General features: G+C 37.4%; 1 protein-coding gene across 3 annotated transcripts in view; it reads left to right on the plus strand.

The window, feature by feature from the left end:
- Neos (nuclear receptor coactivator protein neosin) overlaps positions 1-17,035 on the plus strand; it is a 172,944-nt gene extending 155,909 nt beyond the window's left edge. For all 3 annotated transcript variants that reach the window (XM_053793816.2, XM_053793818.2, XM_053793817.2), the window contains one exon: positions 13,889-17,035. In XM_053793816.2, the coding sequence (XP_053649791.1) occupies positions 13,889-14,511 (623 nt within the window). In that variant the 3' untranslated portion in view covers positions 14,512-17,035. The remainder of the gene's footprint in view (positions 1-13,888) is intronic.
- Positions 17,036-18,423: the final 1,388 nt, after the last annotated feature.

Below are 18,423 nucleotides of genomic sequence, written 5' to 3' on the forward strand. Positions count from 1 at the left end.
AACGATGAATATTTTACAACGTTTTGTTTTCATCTCTTTATCCTTCTTTGGACCCATGATAGCTTATCTCACAATAAAAAAAATTGCACCAAAACTGCAAAATAACAAGAAAAGTTCACAAGATGCACAGCAAGAGCTCAAGAGATGTTGACAGTACGCACTTTAGTTGCTATACTGACTGAGACCCACGCTGTGGACGCTTTGTCTGATGATCATGTGATCCGAGCGTTGTCAGTCAACAACCAAGAGCACATACGAGAACCAGGACATTTTTTTTCTCGAATTCCTTGTTTGAAAACTGACGAGTAGTGCATTTGACAACCGAGGTTCCACTGTATGTCATTGAGGCTAGAGTTGCTTATGTAGTTCTATGACATGAGCTCAGCTCACTCAGATCATCTGATCTCCAAAGTAAATACACTTTATAAAGCCAGTTTATTTTTTTGCATTATCTTTTATTATGCTTTATTATGTTTCTATATAATATTTCTTGTTTATAAATACAGTGGTTGTAGGTAGTAGGTTGGTAGACAGCAACCACCCAGCGAGGTACTACCATCCTGCCAAGTGAGTGTAAAACGAAAGCCTGTAATTGTTTTACATGATGGTAGGATTGCTGGTATCCTTTTTCCTGTCTCATAAACATGCAAGATTACAGGTACGTCTTGCTACCTCTACTTACACTTACGGCACACTACACATACATGTACAAGCATATACATACACACACCTCTGGGTTTTCTGCTATTTTCATTCTAGTTCTTGTTCTTGTTTATTTCCTCTTATCTCCATGGGGAAGTGGAACAGAATTCTTCCTCTGTAAGCCATGCGTGTTGTAAGAGGCAACTAAAATGCCGGGAGCAAGGGGCTAGTAACCCCTTCTCCTGTATATATTACTAAATGTAAAAGGAGAAACTTTCGTTTCTCCTTTTGGGCCACCCCGCCTCGGTGGGATACGGCCAGTGTGTTGAAAGAAAGAAAGAAATACAGTGGTACTTTGACTTAGGAGTTTAATTCGTTCTGTGATCGAACTCTTAACTCAATTTGCTCGCATATCAGATCAATTTTCCTCATTGAAATTAACTGAAATGCCATTAATCCATTCCAGCCCCCCAAAAACCACCTTTGCTATAGCTAGCTCCACCCACTTTGTAACAATGCCATATGGTGAATTAAATATGTATATTAGTAAGAAAGAAAGAAAATAAATAAGTAAACACCAACTTGATAACTTTGTTTTAATTTGTGTAACTCTTACATATTACAGAAGACAATAAAAACATAAAATACACATACAGTACACTCATTACATACCTTAAAATATTTGTAGACCTAATGTAGGGTGAGAGGTCAGTAGTATTTATTAAAAGATTAAAGATAAAGATAAAGGTTTATTTCTTTGTAAAGGTTACAATGTGTACTTACAATTTTGTTTTGCTAAGTGCAAAGATAACCACTATCATGCCGGGGCATTTCAGGCAGACTAATCCTAATACTTAGTAACTACTTAAAACTAGACAGATAATAGTAACATAGTAAATACTTAAACATCGATAAGAAATAGTGGTTAACTGTTTTACAATTTTATTTATACTTAATACTAATGTGAGGTAGTAAGGTGGAGGTTTATAAGTATAATTATCTTGAAGTTGCACATAATAAATACAATATTACAAATAATGGTACAGGCAGTGATATTTCATGGATTGGCAGAAGTTAAAGAGCCTAGAGGTCACATAATATAACTAATTAACAGATGTTTTCGTTGATTTGGTTAATATTGAGAGATAAGATGATTTTTTGGCGAAGTTCTAAATTTATAAGTATTCAGGGAATCATTTACTGGTTTGGGTAGCGAGTTCCAGATCTTCTGGCCTTTTATGTGCATTGTATTCTTGCATAGTGTGACGCTGACACAATGCATATACAGTACACTCATTACTTACCTTAAAATATTTGTAGTTTTAATGTAGGGTGAGAGGTGAGTATTTGTTGTACAAAGAGGAAGAAGAAGAACAAAGAATGGAAGAAGTACAAAAGAAGCTCACAGTAGAGGGGTTAGCTGGTGTGTTTGTCTGTGTTTGCATTCTTGGTGTCTCTTGTGGCATCTTAATTAAAAAATGATTATACTCAGTGAACAATGTATGTCGATGGTGATAATAATTATTTTTTTATTATTTATTATTTATTATCACACTGGCCGATTCCCACCAAGGCAGGGTGGCCCGAAAAAGAAAAACTTTCACCATCATTCACTCCATCACTGTCTTGCCAGAAGGGTGCTTTACACTACAGTTTTTAAACTGCAACATTAACACCCCTCCTTCAGAGTGCAGGCACTGTACTTCCCATCTCCAGGACTCAAGTCCGGCCTGCAGGTTTCCCTGAACCCCTTCATAAATGTTACTTTCCTCACACTCCAACAGCACGTCAAGTATTAAAAACCATTTGTCTCCATTCACTATTATCAAACACGCTCATGCATGCCTGCTGGAAGTCCAAGCCCCTTGCACACAAAACCTCCTTTACCCCCTCCCTCCCAACCTTTCCTATGCCGACCCCTACCCCGCCTTCCTTCCACTACAGACTGATACACTCTTGAAGTCATTCTGTTTCGCTCCATTCTCTCTACATGTCCGAACCACCTCAACAACCCTTCCTCAGCCCTCTGGACAACAGCTTTGGTAATCCCGCACCTCCTCCTAACTTCCAAATTACGAATTCTCTGCATTATATTCACACCACACATTGCCCTCAGACATGACATCTCCAATGCCTCCAGCCTTCTCCTCGCTGCAACATTCATCACCCATGCTTCACACCCATATAAGAGCGTTGGTAAAACTATACTCTCATGCATTCCCCTCTTTGCCTCCAAGGACAAAGTTCTTTGTCTCCACAGACTCCTAAGTGCACCACTCACCCTTTTCCCCTCATCAATTCTATAATTCACCTCATCTTTCATAGACTCGTCCGCTGACACATCCACTCCCAAATATCTGAATACATTCACCTCCTCCATACTCTCTCCCTCCAATCTGATATCCAATCTTTCATCACCTAATCTTTTTGTTATCCTCATAACCTTCCTCTTTCCTGTATTCACTTTTAATTTTCTTCTTTTGCATACCCTACCAAATTCATCCACCAATCTCTGCAACTTCTCTTCAGAATCTCCCAAGAGCACAGTGTCATCAGCAAAGAGCAACTGTGACAACTCCCACTTTATGTGTGTTTCTTTATCTTTTAACTCCACGCCTCTTGCCAAGACCCTCGCATTTACTTCTCTACAACCCCATCTATAAATATATTAAAGAACCACGGTGACATCACACATCCTTGTCTAAGGCCTACTTTTACTGGGAAAAAATTTCCCTCTTTCCTACATACTCTAACTTGAGCCTCACTATCCTCGTAAAAGCTCTTCACTGCTTTCAGTAACCTACCTCCTATACCATACACCTGCAACATCTGCCACATTGCCCCCCTATCCACCCTGTCATACGTTTTTTCCAAATCCATAAATGCCACAAAGACCTCTTTAGCCTTATCTAAATACTGTTCACTTATATGTTTCACTGTAAACACCTGGTCCACACACCCCCTACCTTTCCTAAAGCCTCCTTGTTCATCTGCTATCCTATTCTCCGTCTTACTCTTAATTCTTTCAATAATAACTCTACCATACACTTTACCAGGTATACTCAACAGACTTATTTTTATTATTTTTTATTATCACACCGGCCGATTCCCACCAAGGCAGGGTGGCCCGAAAAAGAAAAACTTTCACCATCATTCACTCCATCACTGTCTTGCCAGAAGGGTGCTTTACACTACAGTTTTTAAACTGCAACATTAACACCCCTCCTTCAGAGTGCAGGCACTGTACTTCCCATCTCCAGGACTCAAGTCCGGCCTGCCGGTTTCCCTGAATCCCTTCATAAATGTTACTTTGCTCACACTCCAACAGCACGTCAAGTATTAAAAACCATTTGTCTCCATTCACTCCTATCAAACACGCTCACGCATGCCTGCTGGAAGTCCAAGCCCCTCGCACACAAAACCTCCTTTACCCCCTCCCTCCAACCCTTCCTAGGCCGACCCCTACCCCGCCTTCCTTCCACTACAGACTGATACACTCTTGAAGTCATTCTGTTTCGCTTCATTCTCTCTACATGTCCGAACCACCTCAACAACCCTTCCTCAGCCCTCTGGACAACAGTTTTGGTAATCCCGCACCTCCTCCTAACTTCCAAACTACGAATTCTCTGCATTATATTCACACCACACATTGCCCTCAGACATGACATCTCCACTGCCTCCAGCCTTCTCCTCGCTGCAACATTCATCACCCACGCTTCACACCCATATAAGAGCGTTGGTAAAACTATACTCTCATACATTCCCCTCTTTGCCTCCAAGGACAAAGTTCTTTGTCTCCACAGACTCCTAAGTGCACCACTCACTCTTTTTCCCTCATCAATTCTATGATTCACCTCATCTTTCATAGACCCATCCGCTGACACGTCCACTCCCAAATATCTGAATACGTTCACCTCCTCCATACTCTCTCCCTCCAATCTGATATTCAATCTTTCATCACCTAATCTTTTTGTTATCCTCATAACCTTACTCTTTCCTGTATTCACCTTTAATTTTCTTCTTTTGCACACCCTACCAAATTCATCCACCAATCTCTGCAACTTCTCTTCAGAATCTCCCAAGAGCACAGTGTCATCAGCAAAGAGCAGCTGTGACAACTCCCACTTTGTGTGTGATTCTTTATCTTTTAACTCCACGCCTCTTGCCAAGACCCTCGCATTTACTTCTCTTACAACCCCATCTATAAATATATTAAACAACCACGGTGACATCACACATCCTTGTCTAAGGCCTACTTTTACTGGGAAATAATTTTTGCACTCTCTTTTGTCCCCTTTGCCTTTATACAAAGGAACTATGCATGGTTTCTGCCAATCCCTAGGTATCTTACCCTCTTCCATACATTTATTAAATAATTGCACCAACCACTCCAAAATTATATCCCCACCTGCTTTTAACATTTCTATCTTTGTCCCATCAATAATAATGATAATAAAATATATTAATCGCTCTGGAGTGCTTTAACCCCTTCAGGGTTTTCGACGTACTAGTACAGCTCACGCACCAGGGTTATTGATGTATTAGTACGCCTAAATTCTAGCGCCTTCAAATCTAGTGAGAGAAAGCTGGTAGGCCTACTTATGAAAGAATGAGTCTATGTAGTCAGTGTGCACAGTATAAAAAAAATCCTGCAGCACACAGTGCGTAATGAGAAAAACAAAACTCCAACTGTGTTTTTGGATTAAAACAGCGACTTTGCACTGTATTTTCATATGGTATTTATGGTTGTAGTCTAGTTTTCCTGGTCTCATTTTATAGAATGGAAGACATATTACAGAAATTGAGATGATTTTGACTGGTTTCACAATGAAAAGTACCTTGAAATTGAGCTCAAAGTAGCAGAAATGTTCGGTTTTTGTCATAGTTCAAAAGTAAACAAATCATGCCAAGCATCCAATACACGTCAAGTGGTGAGTCTAATATTCTTTCACAAGTGCGCTGATATTATTTATACCATTTCTACACTAATGCAGTAGTCTGCATAACAGTAAATCTTCAATTTTTTTGTAAGAATAAAAATTCAAAGTGGAAAGCCAAAGAAATATAAGAGGGGCCTGGGGACGTGATTAACGAACAGAGAACTTGTTATTTTAGTGCCAGGTAATGTCTTTCTTGTTTATTCTGGGCCCTATTTGGAGATTGGCATCTTCTGAAATTTGTGTGAAATTGGCAAAATTGCCAATTTCTAACCACTTTATTGGGTAGTTGAAATTGGTAAATGGGTGGTTTCTTGTACTCATTCAATAGAAAAAATGGAGTTCTAGCAAAATAAATATTATTTTTGTCGACTAGTACACAGGAATTGGCCAAAAGTAGGGCTCAAAGTGCACAGAATCGCCAGTGCATAAACATCGGCAAGACCGCTAACTTTGAGAGAGCATAATTCCGTACTTTTTCCATCAAATTTCATACTTTTGGTGTCATTATGATCGGGAAAAGATTCTTTATCATTTCATAAGAAAAAAAAAATTTTTTTCTGGAAAATTTTCGACCCTGAGAACAAGTTTAGGAGAGGGCGTCTCGACCCTGAAAGGGTTAAATGTCATACGTATTTCATATAGGTTTGGTAGCTGATATTTAAAGCATTACAGAGCGATTATTATTTATTATTATTATAAATTATTATTATCCCCATCGGCATACATTGTTCACTAAGTATAATCATTTCTTAACCCTTTCAGGGTTTCGGCTGTACTAGTACGGCTTACGCCCCAGGGTTTTTGATGTACTAGTGCGCCTAAATTCTAGCGCCCTCAAATCTAGTGAGAGAAAGCTGGTAGGCCTACATATGAAAGAATGGGTCTATGTGGTCAGTGTGCGCAGTATAAAAAAAATCCTGCAGCACAGTGCGTAATGAGAAAAAACTTGGACCGTGTTTTTGGATTAAAACAGCGACTTTGCACTGTATTTTCGTATGGTATTTATGATTGTATTCTAGTTTTCCTGGTCTCATTTTATAGAATGGAATACATATTATAGAAATTGAGATGATTTTGATTGGTTTCACAATGAAAAGTACCTTAAAGTTGAGCTCAAAGTAGCAGAAATGTTTGATTTTTACCAAAGTTCAAAAGTAAACAAATCATGCCAAGTGTCCAATACACGTTAACTGGTGAGTCTAATGTTCTTTCACAAGTGCGCTGATATTATTTATACCATTTCTACACTAATGCAGTAGTCTGCATAACAGTAAATCTTCTATTTTTTGTAAGAATAAAAATTCAAAGTGGAAAGCCAAAGAAATATAAGAGGGGCCTGGGGACATGACTAACGAACAGAGAACTTGTTATTTTAGTGCCAGGAATGTCTTTCTTGTTTATTCTGGACCCTATTCGGAAATTGGCATCTTTTGAAATTTGTGTGAAATTGGCAAAATTGCTAAATTCTGACCACTTTATTGGATAGTTGAAATTGGTAAATGGGTGGTTTCTTGTACTCATTCGATAGAAAAAATGGAATTCTAGCAAAATAGTTATGATTTTTGTCAACTAATATACTGGAGTTGGCCGAAAATAGGGCTCAAAGTGGGCAAAATCGCTGATGTCTAAACATCGTCGAGACTGCTAACTTCGCGAGAGCATAATTCTGTAAGTTTTCCATCAAATTTCATACTTTTGGTGTCATTATGATCGGGAAAAGATTCTCTATCTTTTCGTAAGAAAAAAAAAAATATTCCCCCCCCCCCCCCGAAAAATTTTCGACCCTGAGAACAAGTTTAGGAGAGGGCCTCTCGACCCTGAAAAGGTTATATTGGTATTTTTTTAATTTTGTGTAAAATTGGCCAAATTACCAACTTCTTTGCATTTTATTGGGTAGATGTCATAATTGAATGGGCAGTTTCTTTGTGCTCAATTGATGGTGGAAGACAAACTTGCAAATTAGATAAAAATTTGGTCAAAAGGAGCAATAGGACTCAAATTTGGCTGCACAATTCCATTAGTTTTCCATCAAATTTTGTACCTTTGGTATCATTATCTTCAAAAAAAAAAAAAGGTTCTCTACCATTTCAGAAGAAAATTTTTTTTTTTTTAAAAAAGTGGACACTGGGAGCAATATTAATTTTGGAAATCTGGACAGTGAAAAGGTTAATATCCTGAAAATTAGTGATTAATATTAAGTCATGTGTGAAGTGAAGAATATATCGAAAAATAGTGTTTCATTCCAAAAATATCCATATTTTCCAGATAATTTTTTTCTTTTATACTACAGAATAGCTTAACATACATTCTGGTTGTGGTTTCTTCTTGAAATGGAAGTGTGTAGAGAGGGTTGATGCAGGCCTAATGGGCTAAGGTGTGGTTTGTCTGTTGATGTGGATACAAAATTGTTAACGGTTGATGACTGCATTAGAGTGGTCAAGTATTCTGTAATGCATCTCTGATATGTTTTACCCTGCAGTACTTTATAGAGCTGGCCAGAAAGCTTTGTCATGAAGATGACTGTTCTTGAACACTATCCAAAGCATTCAGCAGACTTTTCTTCTCACACAGTTCAGTTTTATAATAAGTCTTTATGACTTATTATCAGAGCACTAAGTGAGGTTAATTTTCTTGTTTTTTCCTCAATTTGCACATTCAGCTGCTTTTCCATCTTAGATGTCCAGCAAGCTCCTCTTTGTCATTCTTTTGAGCAGGTTTCAGTCTGTGCTATTTAATGCACAAATTCTTAATTTTTTTTTTCTAATTGCATGAATGGTTGATTCATTCACACAAAACTCATGGGCAATGTCCATCAATGTTCATCACCTCCAAACACATGTAACACTTGCATTTTCTTCAACAAAGTTATTATTAATTTATGTTTATTCTTCTAATTCTTTCAGCATCACTAGCATTCTTTTTTTGGGTGCCACGGTTAATATCCAAAGGCCAGATAGAATGATGAAAATAACCAAAATAGCTTGATGAATGTAGGCATAAGATGCTTTGAGAATGCTTCTACAAGTGACAGTTGTCAGTAGAAGGAAGAAGTCATTGACCATGTCTTGTAGTTCCCAAATTCTACGTGTAACTTGATGCTGTAGCATGTACTACCAATGTTTGGCATTTTAGCTTATTCGTTAACACTTTATGGAATGTAATAACAAAATTTTCATTCACTAGCAAATTTTTGGTTGCACTTTTTTTTTAATAGCTTTTCAACAAAATAACACAATACGAGGTCATGTTGTAAGAGAGTTTACTGTGTATAGATTCAGGTATTTTTAATTTCTGGAAACAGTTTGCACATTTTGCAATGAATGAATGATGCTGCTTGCTTGCACTGAAAGAATGAGGATTGCCTCAGCAGGTTAAAAAATTGAAAAGATGAAACAGGAAGAGAGAGGAAGGTACAAGTAAGGAGAAAACAGTGTTCATTGAAAAGGTAATGAGGAAGTGGAGACAGCGGAGCAGATCACCGGTTGGCACTGCTGTGGAAGTGGAGTCATTGAAGCTGATAGAAATTTCCTGCACATAATCTTGAAAATGACTTAAATTTTCACTTTGTGTTGTAGACATAGGATTCTACATCATGCCCAATACTGTATCAGACTTGAAACCCTTTCTTTTGGCATTGTGGAGTTTGCAGTATTGTTTCAGGTGAGTTTAACTCCTGGTTGTACCTTTTATTTTATTTTTTTTTAAATATGCATTAACTCTATAGATGATATCTCTAACAACACACAACCTCTTTAATATTATGATACACATCTTAGCATCATAGGTGTACCATAGCATTTTGAAATGTGAAAGCTGCTGATTGATATAGAGAATACCATTTTCCTTTTTTTCTTTTGAGTAATACTTTTAATTATTTTTTTAATAGGACACAGATCACTTTGCAACTTCTTGTTATTGTTAGTGTTTATATGTGACATTTCTTCTTAAATTCTAGAGAAGCCTTTTTATCTTCAAGTCTGGAGAATGTAACTTGAATTTATGCTCTGTGCTATCATGTTCTTTATATTTGTTTGATTAGAAGTGGAGGGTTTCTCCCACTACTTAACTTACTGTTTTGTTTGTTTGTTTGTTTACCCCTTTCTGCAGAGTTGAGTTACCCATACAGGCTTAGGGCTTTCCATTAATATAATAATAATTAATCATTCCTTTGCTAAATCTAGAGACTGTCCATCTATACTTTCTTTGCTAGTCTTTCATCTTTAATTTTCTTTCTTTTTTTCAACTCACTGGCCAACTCCTTTAATTTAAAGGTATTTATCTTGCTATGTTTAGCCATTTTTCTTATGAATCCTGTTTCTTAATTTAAATAGTTTTCCTTAGCTTCATATTATATTTTGGTTTTTACTTAGTCTGCTTCCACTGATAATCCCATTTTGCCTGGGTTTGTCAAATGTTCGGGAACACATCTTTGCTATATTCTCAGCAACTTCAAATTATGTCCATGTTTTTCCATCATTCTAAACATACTCCTTACTTTTATATTCCCCTCTTCTTAATGTTTCCACTACTTGATCAGTCCTAGAATGAGTGCTTATCTTATTTTGTACTAGCATCTTAGGCCAAATTATGATGATTTTTCTTTGCAGTCCATCACTTTCTTCTTGTCACTCACTCACTAAGTGCTGTTTATTCCTTTCTTAAGTGTCATTTTTTTTTCTGCAAACCTCAGAGGCACTTTTAAATTTTTTGTTAGGGTGGCATAAGTCAGTATGGGGTAAGGGACAGAAGAATGACATCAGTTTGTATGATTTGTATTTTTAATGTAGGAGAGTAGGTAAGACCAGTAAATGCAAGGGAATGATGCATGATGCTGCCAGATGAAGAAGATGAATTGGCATATGTGATGGGAATTAATTTTGAGTGAGTAGACAGATGGATAAAGAGAATAATTACAGTTGTGCTTGTAGTTAGTGGCCTGGTAGTATACAGTATACATTATACTGAGTTACCACTTAAGAATTTAGAGTGTGGTGGTGTTTGTGTTATAATCAATTTATGATGCAGAGTTGAAATAGGTCATTTGAAACAATTGTAAAAATATGGTAAGTTTTATTTAGTTTAAGAGGGTTCACCATCTGTCATTACTTAAATAGTTGGAAACCACCTGCTCATTTATGGTGGAAGATGGGTTGTACAGTCAGACTTCAAAAGAGTGGAAACAACTTGATATAGCTGCTGTGGAGGTTGCAGGGAGACCCCTTCTGCCTGAAAAGGTGGTAGTCTGCATTTTTTTCAGTGTAGAGGTACCTGATAGGGTGAGTTTTAACCTGTGTGCTAGTAACTTGTTCCCCAAAGTCTAAATAATGATGCCTGGGGTTTTCCTTTGCAGTCCTAGTGTTTTGTTTAAGCACAGATACTGTACTTGAATACAAATTCTAAAGCAAGAATGCTGCAAGCATTTGTTATTAATTGAATTAGTGTTTGGTGATAGAGATAATTACAGTGCTAAGAATCAACAATGAATAATCACAAATGTATAAATACAATTTAGTTAATTAAAATTGCTGTAGTTTGTCTTGCATCCCACTTTATATCATTTGTCTCTTGTGTCCTCTCTGCTTCCCTTTTATCCTTTGTAGTTTCAACATTATTTTTCCCTGATTTCTGATTTGCAGAAAAAATGGAAGATATGTTTCAAGAAAAAATACAATAGAAAAAAACATTATCCTTTTCTTTTATCTTTTGATAAAAAAAATTTCAACACGTTTTGGATCCACATATTTGTGAAGAAATATTCTACAAGTTGAGACTAGATAATGCTTCTGAACAAACTGAAATGTCCGGTTTTCATCTTCAATTTTTGGTTTAGTTGTTTCAGTACAGTAGATGTCATAATAACAAACAAGACCCAACTTCTTAGTGTACACTGTAACTGTCTGATTTGGCATTTCAAAACAGTTAGGAGACATAAAAAGAAATCTGGCATGTTATGTTCAGTAACATAAAAACAATGACATGATATTTTTATGTTCACAACTAATGTGTTTATCTTTTGTAATAGTGTTTTTATTTGTGAAGCCCTTTTGAAGACTTAAATCTGGCCCACTCAAAATTTTCCAGTGCATTCTGTATGCCATTTGGTCTTCACCATTTTTTCTTAGGAATGCCACTCAAGTAGGTGTTACAGGAAGCAACCCCCCTTCCCTCCCCCCCCCCCCCCCAAAAATGCCATTTGAATCCTTTTATAATGACATCAATGTCATGGCTTTAATTAAGTCTAGCTTTGATGACTGTAAATGTGTCCCATATTTTATAAATGTACATGGTATTACACTGGTTAGTTAATTATCTAAACCATGAATTGGATATAGACTTTTCCATTGCTATGTTATTTTTTTGGAGCTGTTGCCTTATCATCGACACTTTCATTGTTGTCTGGAGCATTTGGGTTCAAGACAAAATGAATAATTTTAAAGTCATTGAGTGTTTGATTCACATACATAATAATGTTGTGCCTAATCCATTTCTCAATGTTTTTTATATAATTTGACAAATTAAAATAGCTCTTTGGCATATTTTGCTAATTCAGCAATTTGAGACTTACCAGTGTTGCATGAAACTCCAAAATCAGGATTAGTACCAGCAGTACAATCTAACGGTTGCTATGAAGCCTGGCATTCTTGCAGTACTTCTTGGCCTTAGGTACAAAATTATCATCATACCAATCTTTGGCAGTTTATTGAGCAATCCAGACACACTTGTTATACCATTTAGGTACTGGGCACCTGTGCATAGACAAGCACTTCAAAGACAGCTATCACTTTTGTGTACCAGGAGCTTTAGTGCAAATCTTTCATTCCTTCACCTAAAAGGTTGATATCTCATTGTTACAATCATAAGAATGTTGTGAAGCCTCTAAACTGTAGTTCAGTTTTATTTGCAATGTAGATCAACAGTCAGTGTACATGACCAAACAAATAATTATTTTCACTTTTAGGTGGTGTAGAATTACACTTTCTGTAACACACACATGCAAAAATAGGTAAGATGCTTTGATCTTGTTTCAGTTGCCTTGTGGTAATCAGCAGGTCATGCAGGGATTGTGTGGCAGCTGCTTCACATGGAGTTTGAATCAGAAATAAAACAAAACTAGTGACATCTCACCTCAGATTTCTGACTAAACTGAGACAGATCTGGTGAACTGGTTGATCAGGGTTTTCAGTTACATGACCCCATGATAAATGAGATGCACCTGTACCTACATTTTCCTCATAGCATGAGCCATGCTTGCTAGGCCCCATTATGCTCTTCACAGCATATCCTTCATCCATTCTTTATTAATAGTCTCTTTTTTTATCCTGTTGTTTCAGTTCCTTTTCCTTCATCTCCCTCTCCTTCCTACCTCCCTTATTATATCCCATTCTTGCCTCTTCTTATTGACCATCTTCCCTTTTCTTTCTCCCTTCGGTCTACTTTCCCTTTTAAATGTAGCTTTTATCATTGAGATTTTAAAAGCATGTCTTGAGTATTATTCTTAAGTATGGTTACTGGCATACTTCTTGAGATATGTGTAAGAGTTTCAGGTACAGTATTAAATTTTACTTCTGCTGAAAGTGTTGAGCAACACTAAATACTGTAAAGGTGTTTGTAGAACTGCTAAGTTCTTAACTAATATAAAACTTTATTTAAAACCGCTTGATAAGCTGGCAGAAAATAAGTTAATTTGTGTTTGTTATAATTGTAAAAGCTTGGCTTTTAATTGTTTATATCGTAATGAAACACATTTGTGAATTCATTTTTGTTGCTGTGCTTCAGTGATAGGGACTGCATTTCTTTAGTTTTGCTAATTCATAATTTGATTAATTCTTATAACTAAATTTTTGGTTGTAGAATATTCTCAGCAGCTGAAAGACATAAATGTTTAAAATTCCAGAAATGTAGATGTCCTCATGACATAACTGTTCCAAGTGCATGACAATTTTGTATGGAGAAAGGTATTTGAGCTTCTTTCCTGTCATTATACTTGCACATACTTTTTCTCATCTGCCTTTCTTTTTCTTCAAAAAATGTTTTAACATTTTGCTCATCCCTTTTACTTGGTCTGCTATAAAGAATATTGTTTTTACTTCAGGTTTGAGCCTTTGCAGAATGATTGGATATTTTAACCTTTTCAGTGTATTCTCTGTTGAAGATTTAGTTGTGAAATGCTCTTTACCTCTCTGTAAAATAATATCTGGTAAGTTACAGAAGTATTCTTTTGATTATTAAATTAAGCTATTTGATGCTTAGGCATTTCTCTAAGTATTCATAAATCTGATTTTGGTTTTGAATATTTTGTTTTCCAGGAGCCAGTGCAAGTCGACCCATGGCAGTTACATACCCTGGGTATAATTACGGTTCCAACACTGTTGTGAGGTCTGACACACCTGTGAACCAGAGTACTTCAGCAGCAGGCACAGCCAATGCTGCTGCTGCTGCTGCTGTTGCTGCAGCAGCTGCTGCAGCAGTTGCTGCTGCTGCTACCTCTAGCACTGTCAGTGTGGCTTCCCCAACAGCAGCTGCTGTTTCAGGCAGTGCCTACCCAGGTTATGGTGGCATATCAGGTGTACATAGTGGGATGTATAGTACATATGGCATGTCCTCACATGTGTCACCTGCTCCAGTAGCTGCTCCTATGATGACACATGGAGCTGTAGGGAGTTCAGGAAGTAAGCAGTCAGAATTGCAGGAGAGGATCCTTAATTTGATGAAGGGTCATAGCTCTAGTGGTGTGCCAACTGGTGTACCAGCCCCAACAGGTGTACCTGCACCTACAGGGGTGCCACACCCTAGCATGGTGCCACCTGTTTGGCCTACTGGCTTGTCCAGTAATTCCAGCAAGGCTGCTCCTACAACTATAAAACCATCGCAATCTGCCTCACAGAGTCAGAATTCGCTTTTTGCTGCTTACAATCCATGGAGTCAGTGAGTTTGTTGAGAGCTGCGATGTTTGCTTGAAAAAGTTTTTCTGGTTTTTCATTTGTCTCTGTTTATAACAGTGGACTGAATCATTTTTTACCCTTTGTTAGTAGCAATAGTTTTTGCTACATAAAATGTTAAATACAAGAATCATTATATAAATAGTGTGTTTAGGAAAAGTTTTATTAAGTTTTATAATTTGGCTAAATTCTGTGCTTTATTTTGGTATTCATGGCATTATCTACAGTAGTATATGAAGGTTTGAATTTGCAAATTATTTATTTAAAAGTAATTATTAAATGACTTGTATTCATGTATATGAAAAGTGAAGACATTATATTAGATAGTTGCTAATGGTAAGACATTGTATGCTGCCCCAAGAAAAGAATTGATCAAACATGATTCCACGAATCGTCAACTCGTGTTAGAAACACGTTAAAGAAAGCTGCTAAATATTAGGCAGTTGTTTAACAGGCCAGATTTTTTAACTAGGGGGTTTAAATAGAGCATACTAAAGGGCATTAATATTCATCTTTTAATTGGATGAATGGTATCTTTGTTCCTCAGATATTGTTTTTAATAATTTGCATTCTAAGATTGATAGTTTTAAAATCTGTGGTACTAATTCCTGCCACATTTAATATAATTGTACTAGACATCAGCATGAAGACTAAAGATGATGTAGGATGGAAGATTTACCAGCTGAATTACTGTTCAGGCGTTCGATTATTTGGATACACTAAAATGTATGAAGAATTTATTTGAAAATTTTACACAGTACAGTACTTTAAATTTTCATGAATTTGAATAGATTGTTTATACAGTATATACAGATACTATATATTTATTGGATAGCAATACAATTAACAAAAGATGCATTTGGGGATAGTCTTGTGGTTTTAAGAACCATGTCTGTAAATAAAAGAAACAAAAAAAATTGTGTGTGTGAAAATTGGATATATTTTCACATCTGTTTCTTGATGCAAAAGACATTTTTTAAAATTTTGCTGCTGCTGTTTTTCATCTGGCAATTTAACTGGGCCAGCTAGTTCAAACGTTTCGTGCGCAGGTATTCGCGAATTTTTCTCTTATTTCTCCGAGAGTCAGTTTCAGCATAGCGTTAGCTGTGCAGTATTTCACGAAATGCTTGCGGTTTCCACGTTTTAGAACGTTTACAACTTTGCGTTTTGAGGTTTTTCTGAGTTGAAGAGCTTCCCATGCATTTAATTAGACCCTTTTATTTACAGCCCTAACTACTGATCCCCAGCAGACTCACCAAAAGAAGTTTCCAACATTTCAACAATTTAAAAGTGTGGAATTTCTTTTACTAGTAGGCAGTGCTGTGATTTTGCAGCATTGCATACTTTTGACTTCCAAGGAAAGGTCTGAAAACTGACCACGTTACAGTTTATTTGTGCTAAGTGTGAGAATTTCACATTTAACATATGAAAACTGCGGTAATATTATTTAATATGAAGACATACGATTTAATTTAAAAACTTGCGTTATTTAATGTTTGATATTTGCAGCGACATTTCCTTTTAGTGCATTTGTCTGCTGTATTGAATATTGCACAAAATTTAGAGCATGGGAATTACTACAGATAATACCTGTGTATGCAGGAATTTGTTGCTCCTCTTGAAAAAACAAATAAAACCTCTTTATTTCAGGATAACTGTATTTTATATCATGTTTTTTTATACTGAAGTCTCTGGTAAGTATTTAGATGGATGAAAAGGTAGAAATATTTTCACTGTACTGCGAATTTTACAATATATTTTATTTACATTTTGCGTCTTCGATCCAAGAATTGTCGGGTATTTTGAACCGTGACGTGTACGTTAGATTAACATACCCGCTCTTTCCGTGCTCTTTTCTTGTGCCTATTTAGCACTGTCATTGGGTTTACCAATGCTTACGCCGCGAGTATTTTCACTTCAACATTTTGGTATCCGTAATTGGACATCTGTAGACAATTTTTAAACATGTGTATCGGTTATGTCTTGCCAGAGGTTTGCAGCCATGTAATATAAGCTTGAAATGTTATATGATATTCTGTATTAATAGAAGACTTGGAAAGGAAACATCATCTGCTAGCAAGTCCTTGATTAAGAGGTAGGTAGTTGGTATATCTGCCTATCTAGAATGATGGATAGGTGGTATATCTGCCTATCTAGAATGATGGGTAGGTGGTATATCTGCCTATCTAGAATGATGGATAGTTGGTATATCTGCCTATCATCTAGACTGATGGGTAGTTGGTAACTCTGCCTATGATCTAGAATAATGGGTAGTTGATATACCTACCTATCATCTGGAATGATGGTAGTTGGTATATCTGCCTATCATCTAGAATGATGGGTAGTTGGTATATATATACACCTATCATCTGGAATGATGGGTAGTTGGTGTCACTGTGTAATTGGGATTGACTGACTGTGCAGTCACACCAACTTTCTAGATATCTGGCTAACATCAATCTCATAGTAATGGTCAAGGTTATCCTTTCCTAAATAAAGATTAGCTGCAGTGTATTGGCGTCTTTTAATTATTGCACCTTATTAATTTTTATTTTAACTTTTTTCCTTCAATTACTTCCTGAATTTACTGTACATATTGGATTGATTGTGATTTATTCATACAGTTTAAATTTGGTTTTGATGTAGAATTTTCTATCAAAATTGGGAAGTGCTCTCTCTTAACTATCATTATAAAAGCAGTTTTACTGCATCTAGGGGAAAGTTGTACACACTGAGCAGTGTATATCTCATTGCATATACACCCATATGATTTTTCTCTAATTATTTTTCCATGAAACAGTGACACAGCATGCAATATAAGCAGGTGGCCTTGGTTACAAATTATTGATTTTACCTACACCTGTCGCTTTTGCCTCTTCAAGGGGGGCTCCTTGACGTGGCGAAGAGGCTCTTGGTCACAGGAATCAAATCCTTTGGTTTCCTTCCTTAGACTGAATCTAAGTACCCCCAATCCTCCCTTCCCTATCCCTTCCTCCCCATACTACCTCTTTTTTTCCCTTCCCTTTTTCCCCGTCCCGTTTGTAGCCTCTGGAGTCCTCCTCCCTGGCTTTACAGTTTCTAGGTGGGGTTGGTGTGCTGGGGTTCGTCCCCCTCTGTGGGGTCCCTCAGGGGTGGTGTAGTTTGCCGTGGAATCTGAATTGTCTGAGGATACCCTGCTCCCTTCCCGGATTTCCGGGTCGTGGACGCGGTGCCCTTTAGGTGATGGGTGTATCTCTGGAAGCTGCCTATCGGTTCTGGGGGGTGGCAGCCAAAGGAGGTGTGCATTGTGGTGGGTTTCTGATCGTCCTTTCTTTTGTCCGCCGGGGTAGCTCAGTGGATGTGAGGCTGCTATCCCGGAGGCGCTGGTTTACTGGCGTGAAGGGTAGGGTATGGCATGGGTTCCATGCTGCATCTTCACTGCCAGTGGGCTCGAGGCCCTCTCGAATGAGGGGAGGAGCTTTCGGCCCCTCCGTGCCTCCTAGCGACTGTCCCTCTGCTGTCCCTCTTTTTTTCTTTTTTTTTTTTCTTAAAATAACAAAAAAGAAGATATTACACAAGATGCATCTATTATTATGGAATCTTCGCCCTGTGACACCCTTCTCCCAGGCCCCATTCTGATCCCACACCCTGTTCTGACCTGGCTTCGTTATCAGACCATTCTCTTGACTCTTCTCATACCCTTGTACCTTTGCTGGTGACGCCTCGTCACCTGCTTCAGGTGCTGTGGCGTCACCCATTTCTGTTCATGCCACTGCTTCTAGCACACCTATCACAATGCATCCAGCCTCCCTGAATACGGTATGATGGTTCTCGGATCGCCCACCTCCCTCGAGTCAGACTGCCCATGGTTCTACTCCTAAGCGTCCAAGACAGCCTACTGATGACAGTTCGTCGATGACCAC

Source organism: Cherax quadricarinatus, chromosome 65 (assembly GCF_038502225.1).
Source record: "Cherax quadricarinatus isolate ZL_2023a chromosome 65, ASM3850222v1, whole genome shotgun sequence".
NCBI lineage: Eukaryota > Metazoa > Arthropoda > Malacostraca > Decapoda > Parastacidae > Cherax > Cherax quadricarinatus.